At 33.2% G+C, this 15566-nt stretch overlaps 2 protein-coding genes across 2 annotated transcripts; both read right to left on the reverse strand.

Moving 5' to 3' along the window:
• Positions 1-1231: 1231 nt before the first annotated feature.
• LOC126018489 (olfactory receptor 56B1) lies at positions 1232-2200 on the reverse strand. Its single transcript, XM_049780622.1, has one exon. It carries the CDS (start codon positions 2198-2200, stop codon positions 1232-1234), a length of 969 nt encoding a protein of 322 aa, XP_049636579.1.
• A 7096-nt stretch (positions 2201-9296) lies between these two features.
• Positions 9297-10271, reverse strand: LOC126018490 (olfactory receptor 52P1). The gene has a single exon (XM_049780623.1). The coding sequence runs from the start codon at positions 10269-10271 to the stop codon at positions 9297-9299; it is 975 nt and encodes a 324-aa protein (XP_049636580.1).
• Between the last annotated feature and the right edge of the window lie 5295 nt (positions 10272-15566).

Genomic DNA, 15566 nt, shown 5'->3' on the forward strand with positions numbered 1-15566 from the left:
AGAAGAAGAAGAAGAAGAAGAAGAAGAAGAAGAAGAAGAAGAAGAAGAAGAAGAAGAAAGAATGGAGAAGAAAGAGAGAAAGAGGAGGGGGTGAAGAGAAGGATGATGAGAATTTAATTGCAATGGCAGCAGATAAGTTACCAGGCAAATGGCATGAAGAACCTATCAGTTACATGTTTGATATCAAAAGTATGGGAATAGAATTAAAATCCAAACTCAATCTTTTTTTCTCTAAATTTCTGCCAGTATTGGCCATTGGCTCAGTCCAAATGAATAGTAGAAGACAAAGAATTGTGGGTTATATCTATATATGAGCTTCATACATCCAAAGCTCAAAACAGTACAGAAAGGGTAGACAAAAATCTAGAGAGGTAAATAAGGGACGAAACAAATCTCTCTCTTTCAATTTCTCTCTTTGTCTCTCTCTCACTCACACACACAGAGACACATACATACATAAATTTTTCATTCTCATTTTTACAATTTGCTCATTTTCATTATTGTAGGTTCTTTAATTCACATCCAGTTTGGGTTTTCTCATCTAAAGTACTTTCTATGTCAGCTTCTACATTCATATTGCTGCAATTATTCATGAAAATTGAGTACTCTTAAATTAGTGCTATCAGTATATAAATATGATCTTTATTTCATGACCAAATTAATAAATTGTTAGTTGTGTATATGGGTATATTCTTGTTTATTATTACATTAATACTTATTTTAGGATGCATTAAAATCATTAATCTATTTAATTCTGACAAAGAAAAGAACGGAAATTTAAATAGAAACCAAACCTTATACACAAAACTAAGATTACCAAAGACGGGAGTGCAAAAAGTTTAAGAGGATGGGAGCAGAAGATGTGAATGGATAGCTATAAGTGGGATGCTGAAATGGGTTGGGACCATCATGAGTTGACATACATTGTGAAAAATTATGAAAATAAAACTCTATAACATGTACAGTAATACAGATTTATAGTTCTATTTAAAAAGAATCATTACACATTGCTTTTATTGGTTTTATGGAATCATCACACAGTCTCAAAATAATTGGCTTTTCAATATTTAGAAACCACTTTAAAGGGTTTTATTTATTTTTTCTATATTTTGACAGTTTTTATTTAAGATCAGAAGAATTTTCTTCAGAAACATTTTTTCTCCATAGTCTTTGAAATATTGTTATCCATTCCAGAAAAGACTTAGTAACATACACATAATGAAAAAGCTTTCTAATGTCTTATTTTATTTTCAATGCTCAAATGGAACACTTTTCGAAAGCCTGCTCTAAGTTCTTTAGTTCTAAGTGCATAAACCATGGGATTGAGGGAAGGGGGAATGACATTGTGTAGCACATTGAGTAGAACTGGAATCAAAGTAGCCTTAGTTTCCCTCAAGTGAGTTATTGAAACTACCACAACAACTGTGTAAAAGAAGAGAATAAGAATGAGATGGGAACTACACGTGCTCAGAGCCTTGGATGCAGCTTCGGCAGAATTAAGTTTAAGTACAGAGCGCAGAATCAAACTATATGACAATAATATGAGACTTAGATCACTTCCCATTCCAAGCCATGCCAGAACCAATTGACAAATGCTATTTGGCCTCCTATCATCACAAGCCAAGCTTGTGACCCCAAGATTAGAGCACAGGCAATGATCAATTTCATTTTTGTTACAATAATTACGCTGGGCTGCAAGTACAGGCACAGGAATGACAAATAATCCATTTCTAAGGACCATGAACAGTGTAGCTTTTAAGATTAAATCACTGGTGACAATCGATGGGTAGCGAAGGGGGTGGCAAATGGCTACATATCTATCAAAAGCCATACAAAGGAATATCCCAGACTCCATTCCAACAAAACAGTGAATGGCATAAATCTGAGCAAAACACTCAGGGAGGCTGATGACTTTGGCATTAAACCAGAAGATGGCCAAAATCTTGGGCATGATGGTGGTAGCCAAACCCATGTCTACCACAGAGAGGATGCCGAGGAAGTAGTACATGGGCTGCTGTAGAACAGGGTCCTGGAAGATGGTAATGAGGATGAGGATATTAGCACCAATTGCTAAGAGGTAGAGTAATGCCAGTGGTAAGGAGAGCCAGTGTTGCCAGCTGTGAATACCTGGAATTCCCATCAGGATGAATTCAGAGACTTGAAATTTAGAGGTATTAGAGCCTTTCAGAGGTTCAGACATATTTTCCTGAGGAAAAAACAGTTTTTAATTCACGCTAAGAACATCATTAGATATTATTAAAAGCTCTTTACATACACAAATAAAACTACATACACACGGGTCTGAGTGAGAGCACAGTAGTAGGGTGTTTGCTTTGTATGCAGCTGCTCAGGACTGACCTGGGTTCTATCCTCAGGGTCCCATATGGTCCCCCAAACCAGAAGCAATTTCTGAGTGCATAGCCAGGAGTAACCCCAGAGTATCACCGGGTGTGGCTCAAAAACAAACAAAAAATACCACAAGCACACACACACAACTGCATACACATAGTACAATTTGTAGTAACAAAATGCATTTTGCAGTTAATGTCATGGTAATTTAAGAAAAACTATACTTTTAAGTGATAACAGTAGAAAAAAAATAACAGCAACAATTACATAGTTAACTACTTAATAAAAAGTTAGTTTAAATATGAAATCTCAGTTGGTATTGTCTTAGTTATTTTAAATAGGAACTACCACATAAAATATAATTGTATCCTGTTCCCTTTGGAGAAAGGGGTGAAATGAGTGTTTGGGCCCACCTGATTGTGCTCAAGGTTTACTCCTGGCCATGTCTCAGGGTTCATAATGTAGCACTGAGGATTAAATATAGGTCAGATACTTTCAGGGCAAGCACTTTATCCTCTACTATTTCCAGCTCTTCTTGTGGTTTTAGAAATCATTTTGTCTCTTCAGACAACTTATGTAATAAAAAAACATATTTTATTTTTCATATTTGTTCCATTCTAGATTCATTCTAGATGTTTATTAACTAATAATGAGTATCATCTTTTGTAAATGTATACAGGAGATTCTGTAACTAGACTAGGATATGATTTAAGTGTCCTCATATTTAAATTAATATTCAAGTTCTTTTATAGTATAAAAGTACTCCTAAAGGTCTATAAAAGCATTTCTTATGCCATAAGTATATTAGAAATATTAAGGCACTTGCCTGTTCACAACACACCTTACTTCTATCCCAGGCACCATAGAGGGTCCCCTGAACAGTTCCAAGAGCAATCCCTGAGCACAGATTTAAAGTGATCATCATCAAGTGTGTCCAAAAACAAAAAAAGTTTTAAAGTTATGTTTAAGAAATATTACTAGCAATTTAAGTATATTAGTAATACATTTGTTCTTTGTGTAATTATTTTTACTTGCAGAAAATGAGTTCACATGTCAAAATAAAATGTAAAATTTCAAAGTATTCAAATTTCCAGCTAAATGTATTTTTCAGATATTATTTTTTATTTCTTTTCGAAGAAGCATATGCAGTTAAATAATGAGGTAAATTGTCTTTCTTTTTGAAGAATGCAATTGGATACAAATTTAAACCCATATGAACATTTTTATAAAAAGTGATATAACAGACACAGACTTACTGAGGTTATCAGCTTTACTTTGGACTTTTAGAGTTCCAGAACTTAAGAGTCTCAGAATATGTAACCCATTCGGCTGCAAAGATTGGTGAGATTAGACAAATAATTATTAAATATCCTCATATCAAATATATAAACTTATATATCTAATTATTTTTCTACTTTCTTCTATTTATCCTTCCTGATAATTCTTTGGTACAGATAAAATAAGGAAGAGGTTTAAGGTCATATAAAGAAAATAATTATTTTTCTTTTTTGCCATTTTGTTACCAACTATAAGTACTCAATTCATAAACTGTGATTCTATAATGTTAAATAGTTAACAAATAAATTCTGATATTATGATACTTATAAAATAGGCATCCAATGAGCTTCATTTAATGGATTCTCCAAATTGTCATGCTTTTGTTACATCTGAGCAGGTCAATCATATTTGTAGCATGCCACCAAAATACATAAGGAAATATTTGGATGAGTTATTAAAAGCTCTTTGAGCAATGAAAATTAAGTAAGACTTTAGTACTTACCATGACTATAAGCAGAAACAGCTATAAGATTTAGTAAGGGAAAAAGTTCCATACTGGTAAAATAAAAACACACACCTTTTTTAAATCAGCTGACACAATGGAACTGAAAGTAAGAGTGTTTGGGATTTATGGGGAGTTCAGTGATCTTAAGTTAATAGAATTCCTTTGGTGATATGACAATTGTCCATTGAGATACAGTGAATTGCTAAGATATCAAATCCCAAAAGGTTGAAAGGAAAAAAAAATCTGAAATAATTCTCTAGTACTAATGTAACTTTAGTACTTACTTTCATCAGTGAAACCAAAATATATTTTAAGACTGAATAATTGAACTAATATCTGATTTGTGAATGAGTATGAATATCTAGATTATTCTAAAATATGTGATTAGAAAACATACCTGAAAAACTTAAAGGATAAAGTATTTATCCTATAGAAAATATAGGTAATTAGTAAAATTGTATATTTGTTCTTATAAAAGCTGTGTCCTAATTGGAATGAGCAGACAAAATTCTAAATAATCAGAAAACTATATAATGAGAATTTGCATTTAAGACACAAATAATCTCAAAAAGATTTGAGGGTATTATTGTTATAAATTAATTTAGCCTTGGAGTCAGAGGATGGTTTCTTTAGAAAATACCAGTTAGTGCTAAGGTCAAAATTTGAGTTGGAATTAACTAAGACATGCATTCAGTGGAGGAAGCATACCACAAAATTTAAGAAGTTGAAATATTTAACATAACAAATGATTATAAATTTAGCTTAAATTAAAATATGTGGTTAAAATGAGAGGTGCTGGAAAATAGAGCTGTTGGGAGTAACCAAAGTTATTGGAACAAGGAACTTAACTTTCAGGATAACTTAAACGATGATTAGTGAATATATAAACACCCCCCTTCACATGCAAACATTATGTGTAAATGCATGAGTACATACAAACATTGATTACTTAATTGTGTATATGTAGACTCAAAGATGAATATATATCAAAGAAAAGATATGTTAATAAAAACTAATGAGCTTATTACTCAGTACTTGGCTCATTTTATTACAAAGTTTTGCAAAGTTTATCTGAAAAATAAGTTGATTACTTATTGATTTTTATTACACTGTGTAGCCACATGACCATTCATTCAATTTATATTTTAAAAGTTTATTGAATCATATATTTACTTGTCCTTCTATTGAGCAATTATTTATCAAACTCAATGTTATTTCAAATTCATCTCAGTGAGTATATGCCTGAAGAAATACTTTAGAGACCATAATACAGCTGGTAAGGTTCTTGACGTGTATGAGGCTTACCTAAGATCAATTCTTAGCACCCCAAATGGCCCACCAAGCCTGTCTGGGGTGGTCCCTGTGTATAGACTTTAGTTCTAAGCTGAGAGATCACTCCTGGAGGATCTTGGGGAAACCACATGGGATACTAGAGGTTGAAGCCAGGTGTAATCCCCAAACAAACAAAAATTAGATCAATTCTTTACTAGAAATGGAATAATAATATATGGTCACACATAATTTGTGCATTTATAAATAAGAATATATAGCTAACACATAAATGTCTCTCCAAAATAGGTTTCTTGCTATTTTACAGTCACGGTCAAAAGGACTCAAAACAATAACAAAGCTTAAGGTTTATTTCTGACTATTCTCAGGGGACCTTGAGACGTTAGAATCAAACCTAGCCTTCCTTCTCTAAAATACACTTCAGACCTCTTAGTTAGCACACTGGGCCCCCTCGTCCAGTCCCCCTACATGATTTTTAAGACCAAATTAATTTTTGTTAAGTTGAGAATTTGTTGAATGTTAATTTTTGATTAAAGATCTTTAATGTAATAAAATGTAAAAATGAATGTGGAATATGATGTACACCATATATTCTGTGTGACATTCTAGTCATTATTCAAGTCATATTTTTTATTTTTAATTTAATTAAAGAACAATGTTTTGGTGGTTTCAGATTAGATGTTTTCAATGTTGTTGAGTCTGTGCTTTGAATTTATAGCTATACCACTCTCTCTAATTCCCAGTATAAATGAAAGCCTTACCACTGTTCTCTAATTACTTTCTCATTTATTTCCTTTCCGCCTTAGTTCCCGCTCTGTCCTTTTATTCCCTAGGCTCTGGGGTGAAAGATGATTTAGGCTCCCCCTTTTACTACATTATATTTCCTATTGGAATTATTTTATATACCACAAATAAATGAGATAATTCTGTGAAAAAGTTTTTTTTATTCTCACAGTTTTTAGTTCTCATGTTTTTCTTTTTTTTCATTTTATTTGAACACCATGTTGACAAAGTTTTTTATTATTGAGTTTCAGACTTACAATGTACACCATCCTTCACCTGTGCATATTTCCTGCCATCAACATTCTCAGTTCCCTCACCCCCCCTCACTTCTTCCCTCTATACCCTCCCCCTGCCTGCCTCTGGGACAGGCATTTTACTCCTCTCTCCTCTCACTTTCAATCTCTCACTCTTTTCTTTCTCTTCCCTTTATTTTTCCTTTTAGACACTGTAGTTTGCACTATTTTGAATGTGGGGCACCATACATATCACTTTATCTCTGTTCAGCACACATTTCTCGTCCAGAGTGATTAGTTCCAACTATCATTATCATGGTAATCCCTTCTCTATCTTAGCTGCACTGATCCACGATTTGTGGTAAGCTTCCTCCCATGGACTGGTCCTCCTGACCTTCATCTCTATTGTCTCTGAATATTATTACCACCCTAGTTTTCTTATATCACATAAATGAATGAGATTATTTTATGTCTATCCCTTTTCCTCTGACTCATTTCACTTGCATAATACTCTCCATATCCATTCATGTACAAGCAGATTTCATGACTTCATTTCTTTTAGCATTCCATGTGTAGATATACCACAGTTTATTTATCTATTCATCATCTCTTGAGGACTTGAACTAAATAGATTTTTATTAGTACATCAATTTCTAGTCTGCCGTTTAACACAGGAGAAAAGGTAGGAATATGTCATATCAAAAATAGTGTGTACTGGACCGGAGAGATAGCATGGAGGTAAGACAATTGCCTTTCATGCATAAGGATGATGGTTCGAATCCTGGTACCCCATATGGTCCCCCAGCCTGCCAGGAGCAATTTCTGTGAATAGAGCCAGGAGTAACCCCTGAACACTGCTGGGTGTGACCCCAAAACCAAAAAAAATAATAGTGTGCACAACTTATTCTGGATAATTTTATATGGCTAATTACATACATTATAAAAATGTAAAGATAAGGTTCTGGCAAATTTGAAGACAGATCTTTCACTTAAACTTTAATTTGTAGTTGAAGGTAGTTTATAATGTAAAGAGGATAAAAGTCAAGTATGCATAGATATTTAGATCCAAAAATATTTTTCAGAAATTGCATAAAGAGGTTAAAAAGGTAAAGAAAGAAAGAAAATTTTGGATAAAAGATCCATATTTTATAATAAATGAATATATTTAGTAAGTTAATGATTATGTTCTACAAACTCATTTTTTAAAAACTTGCATGATCAAAAAAGGAATTTGTAATAAATGAACAAAGAAAATGTTTATTTGATGTCAAAAGGTTCCTATAAATTATAACTCAACTAAAACATTTCATAAGAAAGTAGATCCTTAAATGATTTCAGTTTAATTTAATATCAGTTAACTAAAATATTGCTTATCACTATTGAACAAAGTGACGTTATTAGAAAATTGCTGAACATTATAAAAATTATTAAAAAGTTTTTTTAAATTATAAAAAATGATCTAGACAATAAAATTTTACAAAATAATTATAACCAAATGATTTCTTGTATCTTTATTGAGCAGAAACTAGTGGAGTATGGAGGACAATGAGTGTGTGAAGCACTTAGCATGATAAAAATTTAATGCTCCCCATAGTCTTTAAAAGTGCAATATGGCAATGAGATTCTGATTAAAATGAGCAACTATTAACAAATATTGTGTAAACTACATGTCTGAACACTTTCTGGACAAGTATTGCAGAGAATAAATGACATTGTATACATATTTCTTCTAAAATGCAGTTATAGAGCTTGTGTTCTTGCCTGATAGTCAATTTAGAACCAAAAAACAAAATTCAGCTTTTGAATTTTGACTTATAGATCTGTATGAAATATTTAAAATCTGTATGTATTATCTCAAATTGAGAATTAGGAAGAAAAACTTAAAACCGGTTTTTGTTAAGATAGGAATTGTTTTTATAGTTGAGTGATTCTCTTCTCTTTAAAAATAGATCATGTTTGACATTGTTTATTGAATTCTAATACTTCTAAATATATACCACCTTTTGCGAAGTATCACAATTAAAGTTATTCATGAGAATGTAAACCTGAAAATGCTGTCCTTAGTGTTCTGCCCTAGGTACAGATATTCTCCAAGGGCAAGAGCTTGTTAGTGAGCTTGTGATCCTCTCACATAGTCTACTAAGAGAATGATAGACATTGTGTACCACCAACAACTTCAAATTAAAAGTACTGACTTGATCATGTTAGGCAATTTTTCTGAAACTATTTGTATATGTCTTGGGAGGCTCATAATGATCTAAACCCACTTCATCTCTAGTTTCATAGCTGTGATAAAGAATTTCCCATTCCATTGTGATAGCATTAAAAGTATAATATAAACTAGGCCTTATTTCTCATAAACAAGTGAATGAGCAAATGACTAATCCAACTCTCATTTATTTGTGTATCTAGGAAGTTAGGGGCTTTTCTTATAGAATATGTCATGGGTCATTAGCATGATAATGATAAGTCATTAGCATGACTTAGTGCTCAACCCGATTATCCAGCTAGTGCTCCTTAGCTCAAAGGTGCTTATAAGACAAACTTTGCTGGTTTTGGATCAAGCTCAGGTACTTGGGCATGCTAGAAACCTATTCTACAACTTGTGCTCTCTCTCCTGTCCCCAGAGGTTCTTTAAATTAAAGTTGGAAAATATCTTCATGTTATATAATACCCTACATGGAAATTAAAATGAATGAAAAGTTTTATTTGTTTTTCTTAACAATGGTCTAGAAGTTATTGTGGGTGATATTAGCCACTTCCTCATTAAAACACTGAGAATAGTTTAAACTTGAGAAGTTTCTTTGGAACAAGTCCTTTATTTACTTTTGGATTTATGTACCTTTGAGTGAAGGTTTTTACCCGAGTACCGACCCTCTTTGGAACACTCTGATAACTCTAACCCGAATCTCCTTGGTCTTAACTCCATATACCATAGGGTTGAGAGCAGGAGGAAAGAGTAAATATACATTGGCCAAAAGAATATGAATATGAAGTGGAACATGGCGGCCAAAACGATGGGTGAAAAAAGAGAAGAGAGCCGGTGTGTATGAAATTAGGATGACACAGACATGAGAGCCACAAGTTCCTAAGGCCTTGGTCCGAGCTTCATGGGATGAGAGACGAAGGACAGCTCGGGCAATGAGGACATAAGAGAGACCAATGCAAAACAAATCAACTCCAATAACTAACAGCGCTGCTGTCAACCCATACACACGGTTAGGTCTGGTGTCTCCACAAGCTAGCTTTACTACAGCCATGTGCTCACAATATGTGTGTGGTATCACATGGCTTTTGCAAAAGTCTAAGCGCCTAATGAGAAAAGGGCATGGCAACATGAGCATAGAACCTCGAATCATCGCAGCAATCCCAATGCGGGCAATTATAGTGTCAGTGAGGACAGTGGCATAGCGGAGTGGGTGGCAAATGGCCACATAGCGATCAAAGGCCATGGCCAGCAGCACTGTAGATTCCATCATACAGAAGGCATGAATGAAAAACATCTGTGCCAGACATGCAGAGGCAGAGATGTGTCCAGCTCCACACCATAGGATGGCTAGTAGTTTGGGGACTGTGGAAAAGGAGGCAGCCAAGTCGATGGTTGAAAGCATGCACAGGAATAGATATACAGGCTTGTGCAGGGTTGGTTCTGTGGCAACAACAACCAGTATGGTTACGTTACCCACAATTGTGGCTGTTCCTAGACAGCACACAGGGAGTGAGAGCCATAGGTGGAACTTTTCCAGACCTGGAATCCCCAGGAGGAAGAAAACTGAAGGATCCAGATCTGTGTTATTGGGAGACTCCATGGTCTGGTCAAGAGATCTCAGCATCTTCTGGGGTCAGAGACTGACACAATAACATATAACCTGGAAACAACACAAAACAAAAATATAAATGAGTAGCCTATCTTTATAGTGCTAGGCAAATATTTTCATTTATAAAATAGAACAATAACACTATCCCTAGAGTTGTTGATAAATTGTGTGAATTAATATTCCTAAGATGATTTGATTGGTGTTTGATATATAATACTTATTAAATATATGAATGGATATAAGAAAGTGTATGAACTCAAATAGTTGAGAACAATCTTCTTGTTAAGGTATATTATCAACAAATAAAGGAATAGATATTTATTTTAGTAATATAACACACACTTTATGGAATATGGAAAAAGATCAGGTTTATTCTTCATTTCAGAATTGCCATTACAACTCAGGTGATATAATTGATCATTTGCTTGTTTACCAATTTAGAATGGTATTTAATTTGGAACCTAGAATTTGCTAATTATTTGAGTATATTTTTACTGTTGTTTCCATCCTTTCTCTAACAACACATATATTAATATATTCCTAATTAACGATCTTCATTTAAACTTTATAAGATGTTTCTTCTAACCTCACATGTTCAATTTTATTGCCAATATATTACTGTTAGCTATTTCTGAACTTGTTCTGCTTTTTAATTAAACATAAGCTCCCAAAGTTGTACAAGTTCACTCCTGAAATAATCAACATTTACTTTCTAGTTGTATAATGGCTCAAAAATACTGTAGCCTAATTCATATTATTCTTACTCTTGATAATGTTAAGAAATTATTTTATACAGTAATCTTGACTTGCAACTGAATCTCCTAGATTTTTTCACTTATCCCACCTCTCTCTAAAAACCTGTAATTAATAGCAAGTAGTACTAAAGCTTAAAAGAATTATGAAGAATGAAGAAGGTATGCAAGTAGATAAAATGTCTATACATTAATATACAAGCTGCAAACTCACCTTTACTGGAAATGTTTAAAGTTATGTAAGAACACTACAAACCAGAAACACTACAAACCAAAAAAGCTAGAGCTAACTTTATTCTAGAATCTGGAGAACAAGTGCTGAAATTGTAATTACTTAAAAAGACCTGATATTAGGAAATCAAGTAGTTAGAAAATATTTCCAAGGATAGTCAGCTGTTTGCCATTATTTTTTTCTTAATACACTTATATAGATGAAAATAGTTTAAGACTCTTGTTTTTCATTGAAAAGTCACTTAAAAAAGACAAAATCATAGAACCTTCATTTTTTCACTACATAGAAGGTCCATACTGTGGGATGGATTTAAGAAATTAAGCAGAAACAAAGCAAAAACATCCAGACAAAACAAAATCAATTCAATGGCTATTCATACTGACATCGTCATTATGTCATGATGGTCATCCCATCACCTGTGTCACTAGCATCAAAGTCCCAGTTTCCATCCCACCACAGCCTGCCTGCCTACTTTACATGCGCATTTTTAAGATAACATTGGTGGTGGGAATGCCCCTGATTCAATGTCACTATGTACCTAAAAAATTATTGTGAAAGATTTGTAATCCACTTTGGTCAAAATAAAAATTAAAAAAAAAGTTTTGTTATATTTTGGATGTTTTCAGTTTTGTTAACACTGTGGTTCAGATATATAGATATATTAAAGATATATAATATATTATATATTATATATAATATATATAAAGATATATATAATATATCTATATATCAAAGATATCTATATATCTAGTTACATGTTTATATCATTATATCATCAGTGTTTCTAAGTTCCCTACCCCCTGCTCATATTTCCTCCCACATAGCTTCTGCCTTCTTCTTACTTCTTACTCTGTTTTAATTTTCTTCCCTATCCTCAGTTCTATCATCTTGGGTCCAGCATAATCTTGGTATCACTCCTTTGATAACTTGCATTTCTTTGCACTGCTATTCTGTATACCACAGATAACTGATAACCTTCATTTATTTATCTTTCTTTTGACTTTACTTAACATGATATCCTAGTTGAAAGAAACTGCATGCCCAACTAGAATCTAGAACCAGATTGAAAATTTATGCAATAAAACTTGTTTCATTGTAAGGTAAATTTTCTGCTGAAAAAAATGTTTACTTTAATATTTTCTGTGTATTCTCTAAAGTACTATGAAAATTATTAAAAGATTAGAAAAATTTCGTGGTTGTTTTTAGTTAAACTAGATAGATTCCACTCTAGCTTTCATAACATGGATTTTCTCACTGATCTAATGTGATAGTGAATCTTTGCCTAAATGGTTAGTTCAGCATAGAAAATGAAGCTAGAGTCAGATGCAATGGAGAAAAAAACATGCTCTCTAAACTATTCCAACATTTCATTTATATTAGGCATCCTCACAATTTTCATATTTCTTAGAAATTTGCCTTGAAATAGCCAGGAACCTTAACTTGAGGCTTCTTCACTGGAATTTTTCTTTTCTTTTCTTTTTGGATTTTGGGTCACACCCAGTGACACTCAGGGGTTCCTCCTAACTATGTGCTGAGAAATCGCTCCTGGCTTAGGGGACCATATGGGAAGCCAGGGATCTAGGTTAGAGCATGCAAGGCAGCTGCCTTACTGCTTGCAACACCGCTTTGGCCCCTGGAATTTCTTTCTTATCTTTAGCTCTCTATCTTTATAATTTTCCCCTAAGATTTCCTGAGATAAAGAGAAATAAAATGTATGACTTTAAATTAATTGTCTCCAAATATATCAATATATGTAAATACTACTTGCAGCCATTGTTTTCTATAGAATCTGGACATTTACACCAAAGTCATAAGACTGTACTTTTATGATCTTCCTGCTATCATCATCCTATTCAACTCACAGGAATGACTGAAGTCTCACATTATATTTTGTAGAAACTATCTTATGTTGGAATTGATGTTGGAATATTGTATGACAAGCACAGCTATGAGTAACTGTATATCATGGTGCCAAAATCTATACTATATAAAAATATCTGTACCCATGCTTACATTTCAATTTGTGCCTTTACCTCAATCTCTAATTCTTATTATGATAACCAATACAATTTCCTAAATATTATAAAAATCTCAATATCACAGTTTTGAAAAAGATTAAAAATAGAGACTTTACATGCCTGAAATTGTATCACAGATCAAAATTTGCCGTTCTGTATATTATATATAAAGAACCAGCTAAATATGGGTGACTTGTGTCTATAATGAGAATGTTAGTCATAAGAAAACTCAAAATAGACATTTAAAATCCTGGAACATGCGAAAGAACAAGGTAATAATTAATGTTCTGCTGATTCTTGCTGGTCACTTATTCACATTTTTACTGTTAATTTTCATGTTATATGTGTAAAATGTTAGTTTAACTCATTAGATTTCCAAAATGCTTAGCGGTAAATATTTCTTGATAGTAAGATTAGGAATATTATAGTAAAATTTTTGAACCTTTAAAGTAATAACTCTTTTCACAATCTGATAATATAGCTTCTTCCTTTTCTGATATTCTTTTTTTTTGGGGGGCCACACCCTGTGACGCTCAGGGGTTACTCCTGGCTATGCACTCAGAAGTTGCTCCTGGCTTCTTGGGGGACCATATGGGACACCGGGGGATCGAACCGCGGTCCGTCCTAGGCTAGCGCAGGCAAGGCAGGCACCTTACCTCCAGTGCCACCGCCTGGCCCCTTTTTCTGATATTCTTAACACTTTGTTCCTCTTTCCATTCTGTGAGACTTCAAACTAAAACTCTTCATGCAAGACACCCACTAACAAAAATTCAAAATGAGTCCACATAGTGTTGCAAAAATATCTATTTTGACCTTTGCAACTAAATTTTCCTCATTTTGGTAACATTGTATCATCAATAGCAGCTATAGATACATATATATTTATTAAAAACATAAATGCTCTTTTTTAGACTTGCATAAACTCACATGACTCCAGTACAGCAGACTTGAGCAGGTTAAACAATGTGGAACCATTTCAAAAGATCCAAGTGTATTACTAATCTATCCACAACTATTTGAATTCTGGGCCAGTTGTTAAATGAATTTAACCACTCTCATAGCCCCACTTGGGAATTTTATGGGTTTCACTGGGTTTATGGTTAGAGCCATCTAGGGAGATTCTGTGTCCTCCAGAAAATAAAGCATTCAAATTCATATATTTTTTTTTAATTTTCTAGTCTACCAAATGAGAATATGGTGTAAAGGTATAGACAGTTTTAAGAGGAGGAGAAAGTTTGTTTATAATATACTCCTCTGTAACTCTTCTTTTTTTTAACCTATGCTTTATTAATATCTAGGCTGGCACTGATTATCTGAAATCTCCTAATACTTAAGGACTGTAGAAGCTATAGCTGCTGCAGTTACCTGATGGCTGGTCTTTTTCCCCTCTTAGTGTTATTTCCCAGAGATTCAATGAAACTTTTCTTATCATTCAGTTTTAAGATTATATTTAGACTATTCTTTTATGTTTACTCCTCTTTAGATTTTTATAATTTGAGAGTACTACACTATACCTGTTCCTAAAAAGGGCATTTTTATATTTGTAAGGAAACTGCCTTTATGAGATGCCTTATTTTTTAATTATCAGTACAAGATATAGCAAAATGAAAAAAAATTATGTGTGATGTTTTATTTATCTGGATATAAAAGGCAGACACTACTTTTTTTTCCTTGGTCATATGTGGTAATTCTGAAGAATATTTGCCTATAGTAAAATATCTTTTTATATCATTTGTTGGGAATTTATTCATTGTTCACATATTAGTACTGTATTTTCAGAGAGCTAGCTCTCATGTCTTAAGTATATATCCCATTTATCTCTGTTCAAACAAATTCCTGGTACAAATACTACTATACAGAATGTTGTTGATATAACCTTGCCACTTAAATAATTTTCTCTATGGTGTAACCCAATATTCTTTCAGAACATGAAAAAGTGTCTTAAACACTTATTCCAGGAAACACAGCCTTAGGCACTACTTAGAATTCCTTATCATTCATGGAAACTTCCAAGAATTGTTTGTGAAAAATTATGTTCTCTCCACAATTAGCAGCGAAATTCATCTTTTTATACTTGTTCCTCTAATCATTTTCTCTTCAAATCTCACTATATTTTAGAAAATATGCAAATATGATAACCCTTACTACTGGACCAGATCTGAATTCTGTTCAATTGAATATTGAGATAGTCAGGCAGGCAGGTAAAAAAGGGACCTCCCACAGAAATGAATTCATGAGATATAATAAAACCAAATGAAGGATTTGGAGGCGTTTCTTTGTCACTGTTAATGTCTCATTTGGCATCTCT

This window comes from Suncus etruscus, chromosome 9 (assembly GCF_024139225.1).
Source record: "Suncus etruscus isolate mSunEtr1 chromosome 9, mSunEtr1.pri.cur, whole genome shotgun sequence".
Classification (NCBI taxonomy): domain Eukaryota; kingdom Metazoa; phylum Chordata; class Mammalia; order Eulipotyphla; family Soricidae; genus Suncus; species Suncus etruscus.

Coding starts and splice junctions, on each gene's coding strand:
- LOC126018490 (XM_049780623.1), bottom strand. CDS start 10,271: ATGCTGAGATCTCTTGACCAGACCATGGAGTCTCCCAATAACACAGAT.
- LOC126018489 (XM_049780622.1), bottom strand. CDS start 2,200: ATGTCTGAACCTCTGAAAGGCTCTAATACCTCTAAATTTCAAGTCTCT.